At 32.5% G+C, this 15525-nt stretch overlaps 2 protein-coding genes across 2 annotated transcripts in view; one reads left to right on the top strand and one right to left on the bottom strand.

The window, feature by feature from the left end:
• LOC111044135 (ribosomal protein S6 kinase beta-1) overlaps positions 1-7583 on the top strand; it is a 48547-nt gene extending 40964 nt beyond the window's left edge. Inside the window, exon 11 of the mRNA XM_022329206.2 lies at positions 1501-7583. Coding sequence (XP_022184898.1) covers positions 1501-1731 — 231 coding nt within the window. The 3' untranslated portion in view covers positions 1732-7583. The remainder of the gene's footprint in view (positions 1-1500) is intronic.
• A 492-nt stretch (positions 7584-8075) lies between these two features.
• Positions 8076-15390, bottom strand: LOC111044134 (THO complex subunit 4). The gene is made up of 4 exons (XM_022329205.2): positions 14979-15390; positions 14155-14325; positions 10482-10767; positions 8076-8438 (listed from the first exon to the last, which is right to left on the bottom strand). Exons 1-4 carry the CDS (start codon positions 15186-15188, stop codon positions 8290-8292), a joined length of 816 nt encoding a protein of 271 aa, XP_022184897.1. The 5' UTR covers positions 15189-15390; the 3' UTR covers positions 8076-8289.
• Between the last annotated feature and the right edge of the window lie 135 nt (positions 15391-15525).

Here is a 15525-nt window from a genome sequence, read left to right as displayed (position 1 = left end):
CGCGATCTGTCGGATATACAAACAAAATTAGTCTTGATAGAATAGGATCAATTGATAGAAGCAACTCCCGTCATAAAAGTTTGTTTTATGAAAAATAAAAATCATCTATACTCCCAGGAATAGCTCTGATTGAAGCAGCAGTGCCCAATCAATTATTTTGTTCTAGAAAAATGCATTTTAATTAATTCTTCAACTTGGTGCTAACCTAATGAAATCATCTCAACTTAATGCCAACCTGACAAAATTATTAATTGGTCGCCAGTTAACAACTGTTTCGAAGAGGTACTCTCTCTAGATTATAGTTCTATAGTAACATATGATATGGACATTTCAATTATAATTAAGAGATTGGGAGAAGAAGAATATACATGCTAAAAGACGAACTTTAAACCCTTAAAAACCACCGTTAGAGTTGAAATATCGCGAAAAGATTTCTTAGTGAGCACCTAGGACGTGTAAGGAAGCTATATTCTAAGTTTTGTTGCAATCCATCCAGTAGTTTTCCAGAAATCGTGATCAGTGAGTCATTGAGATAAGAATTTTATAAGTATAGAAGATTCACTTGTACTCTATATAACTATTTTATATTCTAATTCGCATATTTCTGAACAATTTAGACCTGCATGAGCACACAAACGCTGTTTTCAACCGAATGTTCTAATTAGTCGAAACAATTTGCACACTCGAAAAGAATGCACGTGGCGATTCCACAAGACGTTTTGATTAAACTGATATCTTTTTAACGTAAAAAATAGGAAGTGTTTTGAACGAAAGAAATTATATAAACAAAACCTAACTCTGACATCGAAAATTTGCAAAACTTGACCTCACACTACGCCAACCGCGGATCGCACACAAACATTCACATGCACTCCTTGGCAGAAGTAGACAGAATCCATTTTCAAATCTACAGCGGGGTCTACTTGCACACTTACATCGAAAGCTTGCACGAAATTACATCTAAATTAAGAAATTAAGACTGAGGTTTCACCAGGCTCAGTCAAGACATTTGAACATAATCAAATCAGGTACGGTTTTCAACGGGTGCACTGGAACATATTTCTATGGCGATAATAACTCTAGAGCTCAATTGTAAAGCGTACCCAGGCTTGACCATGTTCAAACGTCTTGACCAAGCTTGGTGAAACCGGGCACAAGAGTAAATACTCTTCAATCACTCTTGAAGGCAATCAGTGGATACAATCTACACCAAATGGTGCGTTATTGCTGAATACTTTAAATGTAATTCATTACTTTTTATCAGTTTGAACGACCGGTTTCCCGGTAGTTCGGAACCTATCCAAGACTACGCTGTAGGTCTTTATCTCCCATTATGAAGGCATCAACCACTCCAAAAAATCAATGATTAAGTTATATCATTATTATAATCATTTTCGTTGATATGATTTTAAATTGATAATGAAATCCAATATTCAAATTTCATTTATTTTCAGTGCTCAATTTTTGTTTTTAGTTGAATTGTTATTTATTAAATTTCAGGGCTTCACATACGTAGCGCCATCCGTGCTGGAAGAAATGCACAAACCGCCGCGCATCACACGAGCGCGTTCGCCACGCAAGGGGGGCGGGGGTGGGGGCGGCTGCACCTATGTGCACTTTGGCGGTGGCAGCGTGGGCGTGCCCCCTCTTCGCAACCCCTTTGCCCCCGACTCATCCTCGCACGACGAAATGATGGACGTCTCATCACAGCACTCCTTCCCGCATGTATAGCGCCCCTCTAAATAAATTCACATCAACCTAATATATTCAATACAAAAAATAGCTGAAAAACATAACAAAAATAAACTATAACAAACTTTTTATATGAGACGGTTTTTCTTTTTCGCGAGTTCTTTTTGTTACTGCTGCTAATATTATCATATTAAAATGATTGTTCACATACATTATTATGGTTATCTTAAGGAAAAATATTATAAATATATATTATTATTATTATTATCATTGAGTAGATATGTATAAAAAACAACAACAATAATATTTATATACCATTGTAGTAGTATGATGCTATTTGATAATGCTGAGAATATTGTGTATTGCTAATAGTATATTATTATTATTATCATTATAAGATACGGTAATAATATAGAATACGTATGTCAATGATGAACAAAATAGATTCGTTATAAATGCTAAGTTTAATTAATTCAAATGCTATCTTACTAAGAGATATTTTGTCGCTTGTGATGTGTTTTTAGTGAGGTTTTTGTTGGCTCTTGAAACCCTGTTAAACTTTTGAAGCTCTGATCACGTGAACCCATTTTAATCCAAATGGAATGTCGTCACAGTGCTGATTACCTTGTACAAGTCTAAATCAAATTCTGTGTTAAATATTTGTTCGTCCTTTTTAATGTTGTGGAAATGAAAATCGTGAAAGTGGGTTCGTTTTAAAGACTACCCAAGATACCCCGATATCTATTGATGTAATGGGACAGTCAGTGAGTTTGCAGATTTTATTTACAATTTTCTAATTGAATGGTGGCATGGCAAGTTCGACAAAAATATCAAACTTTATGTGTGTATAAAAGTTTAAGTAAATTTATTAGTCTATAAACGTCTCGTTTCATGTGCTTCAAAGGAGCGTTCATTTATTAACTTGAATTGCATGTAAGGGTCTGACTTATAAAGGCACGTCAGAATCGTTTGCCAACGGTTGATTATCGATACCGTACTGAATTTGTTCCATCGGAAGAACTGTCTACTAGTGATATTAGCTTCAATTTATCAGTGGAATATATATTGTTTGGTTGCGTCTTCTCGAATCGAATCCTCGACGTGATGTAAACTAAGATCATGTAAGAGGTTGTAAATTAAATCGCTATGCTAATAAACTACTTTTAAAATATATTTTTATAGTTCAACTAGTATCTCTAATAAATAAGAATCAAGTGAATTCCATCGTCTTGAATTGTTCAACAAAATATTGTTTTTTGTCATTCATATTTGTAAAATTCTTGGTTTCTTCAAATTTGTTTACTTGCTAAATGAATCTATACATTCGGAGCTCTTAGTTTTTGTAATTTTTATGAAGGAGATCATTTGAATATATTTTTTTCCATAGTAGTATATGTCTTTATATGTGTTATTTACACAAATTGAATAATAACTTGCATGTTTATCATCGAGATTGAATTGTTATTGCTGTTAACATTTGGATTAGTATTAGATCCACCAATTATACCAATGTAAACTGAACTTGAATTTTTTAGTTGAGCTCATGTTTTATAATAAATTTTCGTTTATTGAAGAGTGTTTTGATGTAGAAATGTAGAGAAATTATAAAAAGAACACCATTAGCTAAAGAACTTTGCAAGAGCTTTCGTTTTTCAAAATTTGTATTTAGCTGGTCTTTTTTCAAGTATATTTGCATTTGTAAATGATTCCAATTTGTAGCGTAGTAATATCCGTCTTTCAGTAATAGTTATTTTGTAGCAAATTAATTGATTAGATTATGGTATATTATATATACAATGTTCTGACGGTAACATTTTCCTGTTTCCGTCTTGTATAAAATTTAGATAGACAATCCCATAATTTACAAAGATATTGACATAATGTTGGTTGTAAATCTGGAAAGATCTTGGAGGCTATCCTAATGATAACTCATCGCAACTGGTTCGTCGATTATAATGATGATTGAATATATATTATGGATGTTTTTGATGGAGTAACGTTAAAAATGTTTTCCCTTTAGAAATTAATATTTTGAAACTGTCATCCATAAAACTAAGGCCTACAATCACTGCCCTTTCTTATGAAGTTTGTCATTCAAGAATTAGATATTTGTTGTGTAATAATAATGTGATGGATTTAATATTTTTTCTATTAACTAAAGGTAAACAAATGAATGATAGAGCCATCAATGAAATTTCCTGACCCTTTCTCAAGCGTTCGCATAATGTTTTCTTTGGTATTTTATTACTGGTATATATGTGTTCTTCGTACAACGATTTTGAACTTTATTTTGCGATTTTCTCCAATATTATCCTTTTAAACCTCACAAAGACTGAGTAACATAGCAATATCAGTTCATGTAACTCATACAATGAATTCAATAAATTTTTTACTTCAAGTTATGATAAATTATTGAATGTGAATTAATTGAATTCACATTTATCAATGATTATTAATACTACCATAGTTTATGTACCGTAGCATAGTGTTTGTGTCAAAACTTTTTCACTTATATATGTAACTTGATGCAATCAAATATTCATATTTGTTTGTCAAAATATAAGTATATGTTTTTTCGAGTAATTAAATGTGTTGATTTATAATATATTCATCACCAGCTGCATTTTTTTCTGAGTGAAATATTTGAAGAGTCTTTAGAAGAAGACTTTGTGTTGCAAAAATGAGTTATTGTTCAGTCTCGTTTGAAATTCACTTTTCACGTTTCTTTTGAATCATTGTACTCCTGAAAATATAACTTACGTAGTAGCATGCTACTTTAATGCACGAGTTGAAAGTTCGAAATTTAGTTTCTTATTCACTGGATTCAAATCGGCTTTCTAGTTTGTGTGATGAATATCTGTTAAACAGATGAATGTTTAGTAGAATTAATCGTGTTGTATTCGTGAAAAGTATTGAACAATAACTAATTATTATGTATTTCACTTGAAATAAAATATTTGTCATGGAAATGGCAGAAATCGGTTAAGTGACCCCTTCAGGGTCAAATTTAATAATTGAAAATGTCTTTCAGAAGAAGTTTGAAACACCATGTATGTGTATAATAATTAAGAACTTTATGAATTTAATAAGGAAGATTGTGAATAGATTCTAATTATGGAATTATAATAGGATACAATACATTAACACTTCACCAAATCCCCAAACTACTTCTTCGATTTAAATCTATGTCAACTTGTAAATTATAACTTTCCTCAATCTTATAATTTCTTCGACTTTGCCTGCAAAAAATCAGGATTCCCAATGGATATTTTCGCATACATAATAATATAATATTAAATTCAAATAGAGAGATTTAAACAAGACCAATTTTCTACGAAAACTGCTTTCTTAGGCCCCTAATATATGCGACGGAATTTTTTCACATAATACATGGCCTGTTGTGGGTCGCGTCTATTCCGCTCGTATAGTGCTCTGCTCTCCATAAGAAACGAAAGCACCCTGTTGACTAGCGAAAAAATCCTTTCCAGAGTAAGCTAAAAAGCTTAGTGCCTGTTCAGAGATATTTTCCTACTTAAAATACTTCCCAGTGGAAAAATAAATCTCTTTTATACTACACTGTATTTAATAATCCTTCTGAACAATTCAATTGTTCAAAAGTAATTCTTTTTAATAATTTTTCTATTATGTCTGAATAATTATTCTATTTGAATTGACTTCTATTTATAATATACAGCAATGATGTTTTTATGAAATAGTAGATTCTACTGGTGTGTTGTATTATTTTACTACAGTATGAAGTTTTCATTTTCGAGGTGTTCATAGAATCCCTTGTTCATCATGGTTGATGTTATTTTATATTTTTCCTCTCATTCAAAACGACACTTAAAGCATCGTGAACTACTTCATAAAATTCTTTTCACAAATGTTCTATGAAAAACATTCTAGTGAGTCGTGAATGAAATACTAGAATTCGTTTAATTTAAAAAAATGCTGTGAGTTAACCAGAATTTTTAATTATTCAAATATCTCAATATGGGCTTCCTGCTTCTATTAATACTAGTGAAATATGCTAACAATATGGTTGAAATTGAAATAGAACAATCTGATGGATTTTTGTATGCTGAGCAGTTGACAAATTGAATTCCTCTGAAAATTCAACTTCTACTGTTTTCTTTGAGTAAGATTCTTTTTTCAAGTCATCCCCATTTTTTATAATAATTATTATTGGTTTCAGAATTGAGTGCTTCAAGGCAATTTTACTAATAGCATTTCAATGCATTTCTAATTACATTTCATAAAATTTTCACTCGAGTAAATTTTGTCTTGGAGTTGCAAACTTGAGTAGGCTACCTACTTCAGTTTATTTTTTAATCCTAGAAAAAACTATTATCTATCAATAAAAATTTGTATTTAAATTTAATAACCCGTCTCCCTCCTCAGATAACTATTGAAATGTATGAATCTAATCTTCTATGGTCGTTTATAAAGATCGATTTTACTTATTTCTCATTGTCAACTGCTGATGCATCTGTGTTAATAATCAATTGTAATAAATAGCAAATAAAAATTGTATTGTAAGAATAGAAAACTTGAACTGTTTGTATGAAGAAAAACATTAAATAATATAATCAAAGCTTGATATAAATTCGAATGGATAACATTTTTCAAGTTGGATTTCTTCATTTTGATTATTGCAAGTGCCTTCATTATGTGTGTTTGGATGGCTAAAAATAGACCTTTTTTCAAAGACATTCATTTTATAATAGAGAAGTATGTTGGTTACATATTACAGTTATTGAATGTATATAATAGGCTACAACATTTTTATTCGAGAAATGATACACGGTACTGTAATTTTATTAATTCCATCTCAAATGCTAATAGATATTATGCTTGTGTCTATTGTATCTCTATTATTCTAGAGATTTGAGGAGAGTCGCTGAAGTTGTTCCCTATAGAACAATTAAAACTTTATGTCTGACCGTCATATTCATGAGACATCAATTTTACCTTTTCATATTCAGTGAATAAATGTTTTTTTCATATTATTGTTAAATAGGTTTAACATTTCTCATGCTCCCAGACCATTCTGGACTCCCTCGGCCATTCTGGCCGAAATTGGAGCTAGCTAGTCAACACTCCGAAGAAATAATTAGCCTACTAGATATGGAGTTTCCAAGATTTAATTGAGATTTTCTAGGTTTGTGAAGGAATAGATGGTTTCAGATTAGATGATACTTGAATTTCATTATTTTTGGTCACATTACTGCTCTTGTTCAAATCTTCATTTCTAATTAAATAATATAACTTGTATACTTATTGTGAAATTTGCTCAATATGATTTGTCTCTTTCAATATGATAGTCAGATATTAAAAAAACTTCAGTAGTTGAATATTGCTACAAACATATTAATTAAATTATACATAATTCTGTATTATTTGAATCAGTGGTACCCAGCAAATGTTTGGTGTAGATATGTCAATGGATTTTTATATTTTTAGTTAAACTATTATATTATTTTATCCTAATTTAGCTTAGTTTTTATTTTCCAATCAAGCACAATAAGCTATAACTATTGAGTTAATGTTACTTAAATTGTGTGCAAACTGTACATGATAGTGTCGAAATACAGTGACCAATAATAATTATTCTTATTATTAGAAACATTTGTTGGGAACCACTCATGTAATAACTTTTAATATGTTCCGTTACCAATGGTTTTAGAATAAAATACGATATTATTTGATTATATTTTGTAGGCTACAAGCATAGCATTTTCAGATGATTTAATTCACATTAATTGACGGAATGATAATTTGGAATACTTGAATTGTCAATGTTCATTTATACTCTTGTATCTTATTATGTGTTGGTGTTTTGTTTGTAATACCTAGTATATGAATTGAACAATAAAAAACTTTTCCGGAAACACGCTAAAATTATTTATCCGATATTTCAGCTCAATCATTGACTTTGCTGAATTGAACAATCCATGAACCATTTTGGTTTTGTCTGAATGTATAACATTATTTCAAATTAGAGTCTTCGATCTGGAATAATTTTCTTGAGAGATGAATTTCATCACAAGTGCCAAAAATATGACAGCTATGAATAGGTGGTATTAAACAAGGAAATCCAAATGCCATTTGAGTGAATGTCAAGAACGAATTGTATCTTGAACTCAAGAACCTTCTTCTAATTTGATGATTCTTCAAAAATTAACTTTTTGATTTCTCAACTTAATAAGATTCTCAGGAAATTCTTTTGACATTTTCATCTATAATTTCATCCATAAATTTTTTATCAACGGTTGAACAATATTTGCTTCAAATATTTAGTTTGTTAGGTTGAAAAAGCTATAATACTGCTGTAAAAAAGAATACCAACAATAAGGTAGGAACCAAATGAAACGCCAAAATTACAATGTATCAATTGTATTTCAATTAAAAGTCTTGACAATTGAAATGTTAATAACATTATTTCGAGTATTAATTGGAACTTATAACATTCTTCTTCTGGTATACGTGATAAAACTCTCACACTCAACACACTTATGCATACACAAAACATACTTTCGCACATGAAAAAAGATAATTTTTATGAATAAAACGCGCGCACATACATTTACACAAAAACTACTTGACTTTGTTGACATAGGCATCTAGTTCAGCATCTAGTTGAGCTGCAGTTGGCACTACCGCATTCCCCCTCCTACCACCCCCTGCTCCGCCCCCACCCCTCCTACCCCCTGCTCCGCCTCCTCTATTGCCTCCACGTCGGACTCCTGCAATACACAACACAACACACACCATTAACAAACATTCAATTCAACATTTTGAAAACTACAGTTTGTTGATAAACATCTATTTGTTGAATGTCAAGTGAAATTAAAAAATCATCTAATAATTACTCTCGATTAAATTGATTCAAACAAATAAGACAGCACAACAATGAAAATGTACAGAACATTGTTATTGTTTGTTTTGTGAAGATTATTTTCATGAGGAGTGCATCCATTCATCTGTTAATTAAACTTGGATGAGTTGAGAAGCGGTAAATACTTCATCATTTAAATATTCGTTGAAATCTTGCAATAGTTTCATATCAAAATACCATGTTTTTCCTACATGTTTTATTCAAGTAGTTTGTTCATCTCAATTTAATTTGGAATAACATTCTTCACGAAGGATTGTGCTCTGAAAGAAAAATCAAATCGAATTATTAAAATATTACAAATACAAGTAAAAATACAAATGCAAGACAAAAAACACAATAAAATTATTGAGATAATTTACTATAACTAACTCGGTGAAATAAAGATAAAAAATTCTATAAAGTTAGTTCCTGTCAAAACCATGTTTTTTGATGCTACATTCACACACACCAACAACACCTTTCTCTTTTAAATCTTTATGCTTATAAGGGTAATCAAAGTATTATAATAGATTGGAATTCAGATAATTACAGAAAAATAACTTAATAGTTTCAGACAGACACTCAATAAGCCATTTATATATTTGCTTTTTTTCAAAAGTATTTTGGTTTCTTCTTATATAATCAGGTAAAAAAAATAGTTGAAAAATTTTGGTCCCAAAAAGACGAAGGATTTCTGGAAAAAAGTGTAATACGCCCTGGGGTAACTAACTGAACTTTCAACTACACTTCTAGTTCTGTATGCATTAAATAAATAAATTATCAATCTCAAACATTAAATTTGCCGACTTCGATTGCCTGATAAATAGTAAACTATTATAAGATCTTGAAAAATATTTATAGCACAATGGCAAACAATTGAAATACTTGAAAATAGATGTTCGATCCATCTTACTCTCTTCATAACCGTACTATGGCTTTTTGAAGCACAATTGTGGGTTTTGTATGTGGATCCTCAGCAATTAATGCAATAACTTAATTTGGAATCTATCAGTGCAAAATAGAGTTGCCTACGCACAATTGAAGGAATGAGTTTTCTAAGGTGATAGGACTTTTGAAGAAGGTGGCGGAGGTGATTTTTCAATTTACATGTGATGAAACCAAAAGAGTTTCTCATCCACTACCAGACCTAGATACCTAATAAGATCGGTTTGTGCCACAGTACCACAATCACAATTATTGATTTGTCTACAAGAAATTGTATGCAATTTTAATGGGTGAGGAGCTGCCAAGGAGTAGACAATGTAAATAATATATATTTAGTTTTAGAGAGGTTTAGGGCTAGGACATTTCTATTAAACCAGGAAAGCATTCTATTCAGATCTTGCATAATTTTATTCAGGTTTTGCACGTCTGTATTACAATAAGAGAAAGCAGTATCATCTTCTAATCTAAGGAAATTGGAATTCCATTACAATTACCTGAGAAAAGGTCATTTATAAATATGAGAAATAAAACTGAGTCAAGGACTGAACCCTGCGGGACCCCACAGTCCACTTCCAGGTTCTTACGTGTGGCATCCCCATGGCAAAAATTAGATATATTCTTTAGCTACAACACACGTCCTCTTAAAGGGATAGGCCTACATGAATTGGTCAACGTTTCTTCAACACTGTTAGCAAACTGATATACAAGTCAATTTGAGTAGGCTGCAGTATTCAGCGATCATTTAACTTAATTTTTAACATCAAATAATAGTGTAGTGTGATAAATATGAATTGTACTATAAAAATACTTCATTGATAAGTTGTAATAATATTGATTGACTGCTCATTCCATCTAATTTATTATTCTAATAAAGTGGAATCTTTCAACATTTTTTCATTGTCTTGCGTTTCTTGGTAATAAATTAAAAATTATATGGAATAGCGAGTGAATCTAGGACGAAACTAACCTGCCACAGGTCCTCCGCGACGCAAACCTCCTAACCTATTCTGCCTGAGGACACCTCCAGCAGCACCGCCCCCAAGCGGCGACGACCTCTGCAGCAGGGAGAGGTCGGAGGTGGCGAGCTGTATATTCATGGGTCGGCCGTCGAGCGGCACCCCGTTGTACTGCTTGAGAGCCTTGACGGCATCCGACCGCCGCTCAAATACCACGTCGGCCGTACCCAGAGAGCGGCCCGACTTGTCGTAGTGCACCGTCGCCGACTTCAGCGGCCCGAACTCTGTGAAAAGCTCCTGCAAAATAAACAAAACAATTCTTTTACATCACTGGATTCAGAAATGTAACAAAGCTCCTGCAAAATAAACAGGACAATTCTTTTCACATCACATGATTCAGAAATGTAGTCAAAGCTCCTGCAAAATAGACAGAACAATTCTTTTTACTACTGTATAATAATTATTTAAAAATCCAATAAACTCTATATAAATAGAACTAAGGATTTCTGCTACGGTAAATATTGACCGAAAAGCTAAATAGCAGAAGGAAATTTAAAGAATGAAATTGTCCAGCAACTGTGTTAACTGCAATTTCTAATAAAAATCTTCCATTTTCAATCTTTTTCACATCACTTAATTCAGAAATTTGGTCAAACTTGTCCTTAATACTAGGAATGAATAAATTTATATACAGTAGTAACACTTGAATGTGAAACTTTCCCGAAATACTATAAATGAATAACCTCTTCAAACGTCTGTACACTGGTGACATTTTTTGTGGGATTTCTCTAGAAGAATAAAAATAATTTTTTCTTCATTTCTCTGTAAAATAGGTTAGAGACACTCAAGTGCTGTTGTAGAACATTCAAGGGTTAACCAATATACAATGAATAAATGATTTCAATTTCTGTATAGTGGTGAAACTCAAAAGTAATGGGAAATATCCAAAATGCAATGTGTGATAACTTATTGAACTTTCTGTCGTGGTGAGACTCGAATATTTACAACTCTGAAATAGTATGAATGCGTTACTTGCTCCAGCAACTCCTCAAAAGTACTATGAATGAATGACCGCTTCAGACTTATGTATAGTGATGATAGATATCACTAGTGGCCGCAGACGAATTCAGTAGCCAAAACCCAAGCAAGAGACGTACTTTGAGGGTTACAAAGAACACACTTAGAAAAATCATATATATATATATATATATATATATATATATATATATATATATATATATATATATGGTATATGTATTTCAGTGGGGGCTACAAGTCAATGAGAAAACTATTTTTATGATTGTAAGAGCTCAATAGAAATGTGAATAGTTGTGGATTTTCGATACCTAACTTGGTTATAAGTATGATCGCTTCTATTATCTTATCCCTCAAAAGAATAATTAGTAATTAAAGGTAGAAAATTTTAGATAAAATAATACGTATTGTGTTCAGGTATTCAGATCCATGAATACTTCTCAAGAACTGCCCTCTCAAAGATTTTTCATGCTGCCCACAGAAATACACCAGCATCTTGTTGAAAATATTGTTTGCACGGACAGGGAAGCTACTATGTGATCGAGTCAGTCTGGCATGAGACAAATCAAAGTCATTCATCTTCTTCAGCAAACTAAACAGATACTGACTGTTGACTGTCGTAATCTTAAATGCATAAAACTTTGCATGAACGAGCTCCTAAAAATTGACACACAGTGTTCCAGCAGATGAGACGATATTATGATCATGTGAATGAGGATTCTCCTAAATGCTTAAAACTGGCTGAAGTGATTCCGTTATTGAAAAAGGGTTCACCTCTACAATTGACTACAAAAATTATAGGCCAGTGTATATTATACCTTGGGCCTAATTGCAAAGATTATTCAGATTATACTGTATAGGCTTAATCAAATTGTACGATATTTTGAAACCAACTTACTTTTTACAAATAGTCAATTTTGATACAGAAGCAATGGAGGTACTCATACTGCTATCTCGGAGTTCTTGAGGAATGGAATTAGCTGGCTTGATGGGAAAAATGAAGTCACGAGTAGCTTTTATGACAAGTCAAAAGCTTTTGATACCATTTCACATGTTATACTGGTACAAAAACTCAGGTTTTATGGGTTTGATGATTTATCTATAAAACTGATAATGGCTTACTTAAGTGATAGATTTCAGACAGTTATTCACAACGGATCTTTCTCTAATTTTCTATAAGTTGATTCAGGTGTACCCCAGGGTTCAACATTTGAACCCCATACTCTTTATTCAAATGACTTGCCAGCAGCAATAAGTGGTAGTGAAGTCAGGGCGTTTATGTTTGCTGATGATCTAGCGGTACAAGTTAAGTGTAGGAAACTATTAGACAAAATAAATATCTTGCATTTTATCAACGCAACTATTGAGGACTGGACAGCTGTAAACTCTCTTTGTCTCCACAAAGATAGAACATAGTTGTTAGAATTTGATTTGAGCGGCAGATGTGATATTAGTCATGTTTCTAGGCATCACACTACAAAATAATTTAAAATGGGAAAAACATGTCAGCTTGCTGTGTAATAAGGTATCTACAGGTATTTGTATGCTTAGCAGATTGATGTGTTGATTGCTGTTTATTATGCTTATATACAGTCTCACTTGGCATATAAAACCCCCATTTTTATATGGGGGAAGATTCAAATGTGAAGAAACGTTTTATATTACAGAAGAGAGCTATTAGAGTAATCTGTAATAAAGATAAGATCAGATAAGATAAGATAAACTAATCTTATCTTATAGATAAGATAATATCTTTCTATCTTATATTTTCTTAGATAAGATAAGTAACTGTGAAAGATAAGATGTGAAGATTGAGGTAGAACCCATTGTAGACCATTGTTTAATTACCTCAGAATCATGACAATCACTGCACTGTATGCTTCTGAATGCGTACACAATGGAAAATTGAATGATGTAGGCCTACACAAAGGAAAATTTACCCAGTTTTCAATTGATAGTATCTTTTACAGCCATTATACTAGACAAGCTACAGCTCTCAGAATGACACAGTGTGACTAGGTACCACATAATTTTGAATAGTTTGATAAATTTGGAAAAAGAATGTACAATAAGTTACCAGTTGAAATCGAAAAGCTTGAGATAATACAGTTTAAAATTTGTGTGAAAAATATTTTAATTGACTGCTGTATCCTTACAGTATAAATGACTTATGAAATGTATAAATAATGCGATGTAATTTTATGGCCAGTGATACATTGATGTTGTAAAATTTGTTTTAATGCACTGCTTTCCTTAAACAAACCTTGAATCTTGATCTGTAGAACCCTTTTAAAAGAAGCAGGATCTTTCTGCAGCCACCCGCATTACCACAAAGCACAATTCCATGATTGATATTGCTGTGAAAGAGGTCATGTTATGCTGTAACCAGAAAATCCAAAGCAAAATGTCTTTTCAGCTTGCGAATAAGATATGTAACTCAACAAGGCCATTGTAGATCATTAGAACATGCTGCTCCCATGTCAATGTGGCATCCATAGTAAATCCAAGCAGCTCTAAACTGCATTTCTACAATTAGCCAGATAATCCTTCAGCAACTTGAGAGCCACACCTTGAACACCAACCTCCAACAATATACTGCGAGAAAAACATGAAATGACAATGATATAACTGTGGGGTAATTTAATTTACCTGAATGTCAGAGTTTGAGACACCAAAATCCAAATTTGACACCAACAACTTGGTAGGACCTCCTGTGGTTAGACCTCCGGCAGTACGACCAATCATGGCTGCCTTTTTGGCACCGTATGGTCCATCATACATGTCATGTTGCCAGCGGCTGTTGATATCCCCAGATTGAGGCTGAAAATTAAAAAAAACAATTTAATTATAATATTCTGGTTAAAAAAGTGCTGATAGAAGGATTGGTCTGGGTTAAATAATAACCAGCTTTATTGCAATCTTCAAAAAATGAGTTTTGAATGCAGAGTAAATTTTTACATATTATCATTAATTGAAAAAACATACTATATATTGTTGACAATAGACAAACATCAACACCTGTATTAAATTTACTATGAACGCCTATTTATATATTACTAACCTATTACTGCTGAAGTGATTATAACATGACAAAAACATTTTATGAAAGTGGGTCATCATTGATTCTCAAGTCCTCTGCAGTAGCTGATACCTATGCATGATGCTTTGCATACAGAACAGCATAGCTATTCATCCACAATAGCCATAACCTATAAGACATGCTAAACCATTTTCTAACCTTCAAAGGTTGTGAGCATATTATCCAGAAGTAGATTCAAACACGATTGTAACATCATTGAAATCCAGTCCGAGAAGATAGACTGACGAAAGTAAATAGCTGCATCCTCTCCAATATAAAAATGTTAAACTGTTGTTCAAGTGTGGATCGTTGACCGAGCTGCCAAGCCGGATTATCCAAATTTGAAAACATTAAAGAAATCGACTGGACCGGCAGGTCTTTGTCGCTGAATTACCCTGGAATAAGGCGTTCGATTTCCAAAACTTCCTCTTCTGTTGCGAATTGCACCTCCACCACCACCTCGAGCTGGGCTTCGGTTGTTGGTTCCTCTTCGAAAATTTCCTCCTCTCTGACTGCCACCTCGACCGCGACGACCACCCGCATTTTTAAACGACTTATTCTGTTTTATGATATCCTCTAAACTCATATCCACTTTATCTGCCATTTTAAAAAGAATCTAAGTTAGCTTTGATCCGTAATTTCTTATTTCAACACGTAACTTGTCGTCCTAACCTTTCCCTACATAAACACTTATGGCGGCGACAACTGGAAAGAAGAAACAGAAACCGAAGCTGTAGAAACAAGAGAAACAGCTTTTCAAAATTTTGACATGTATATTCTTGTCTAACTTCTAAAAAAATGATCTCGAATTGAGTAGAGACAGAAAATAAATAAGCAAAAGAGATATATTGAATAATTACAATTTCTTTTGATCATCACGGAAGTCCCAAGAATCCATGAATTCTAGTTGAAAATATTTCTTTGGAATAAAATAATATATT

The sequence above is a fragment of the Nilaparvata lugens genome, chromosome 10 (genome assembly GCF_014356525.2).
Source record: "Nilaparvata lugens isolate BPH chromosome 10, ASM1435652v1, whole genome shotgun sequence".
Lineage (NCBI taxonomy): Eukaryota > Metazoa > Arthropoda > Insecta > Hemiptera > Delphacidae > Nilaparvata > Nilaparvata lugens.
The sequence above is the reverse complement of the archived record's forward strand: the minus strand, read 5'-3'. Positions and strand labels throughout refer to the sequence as shown.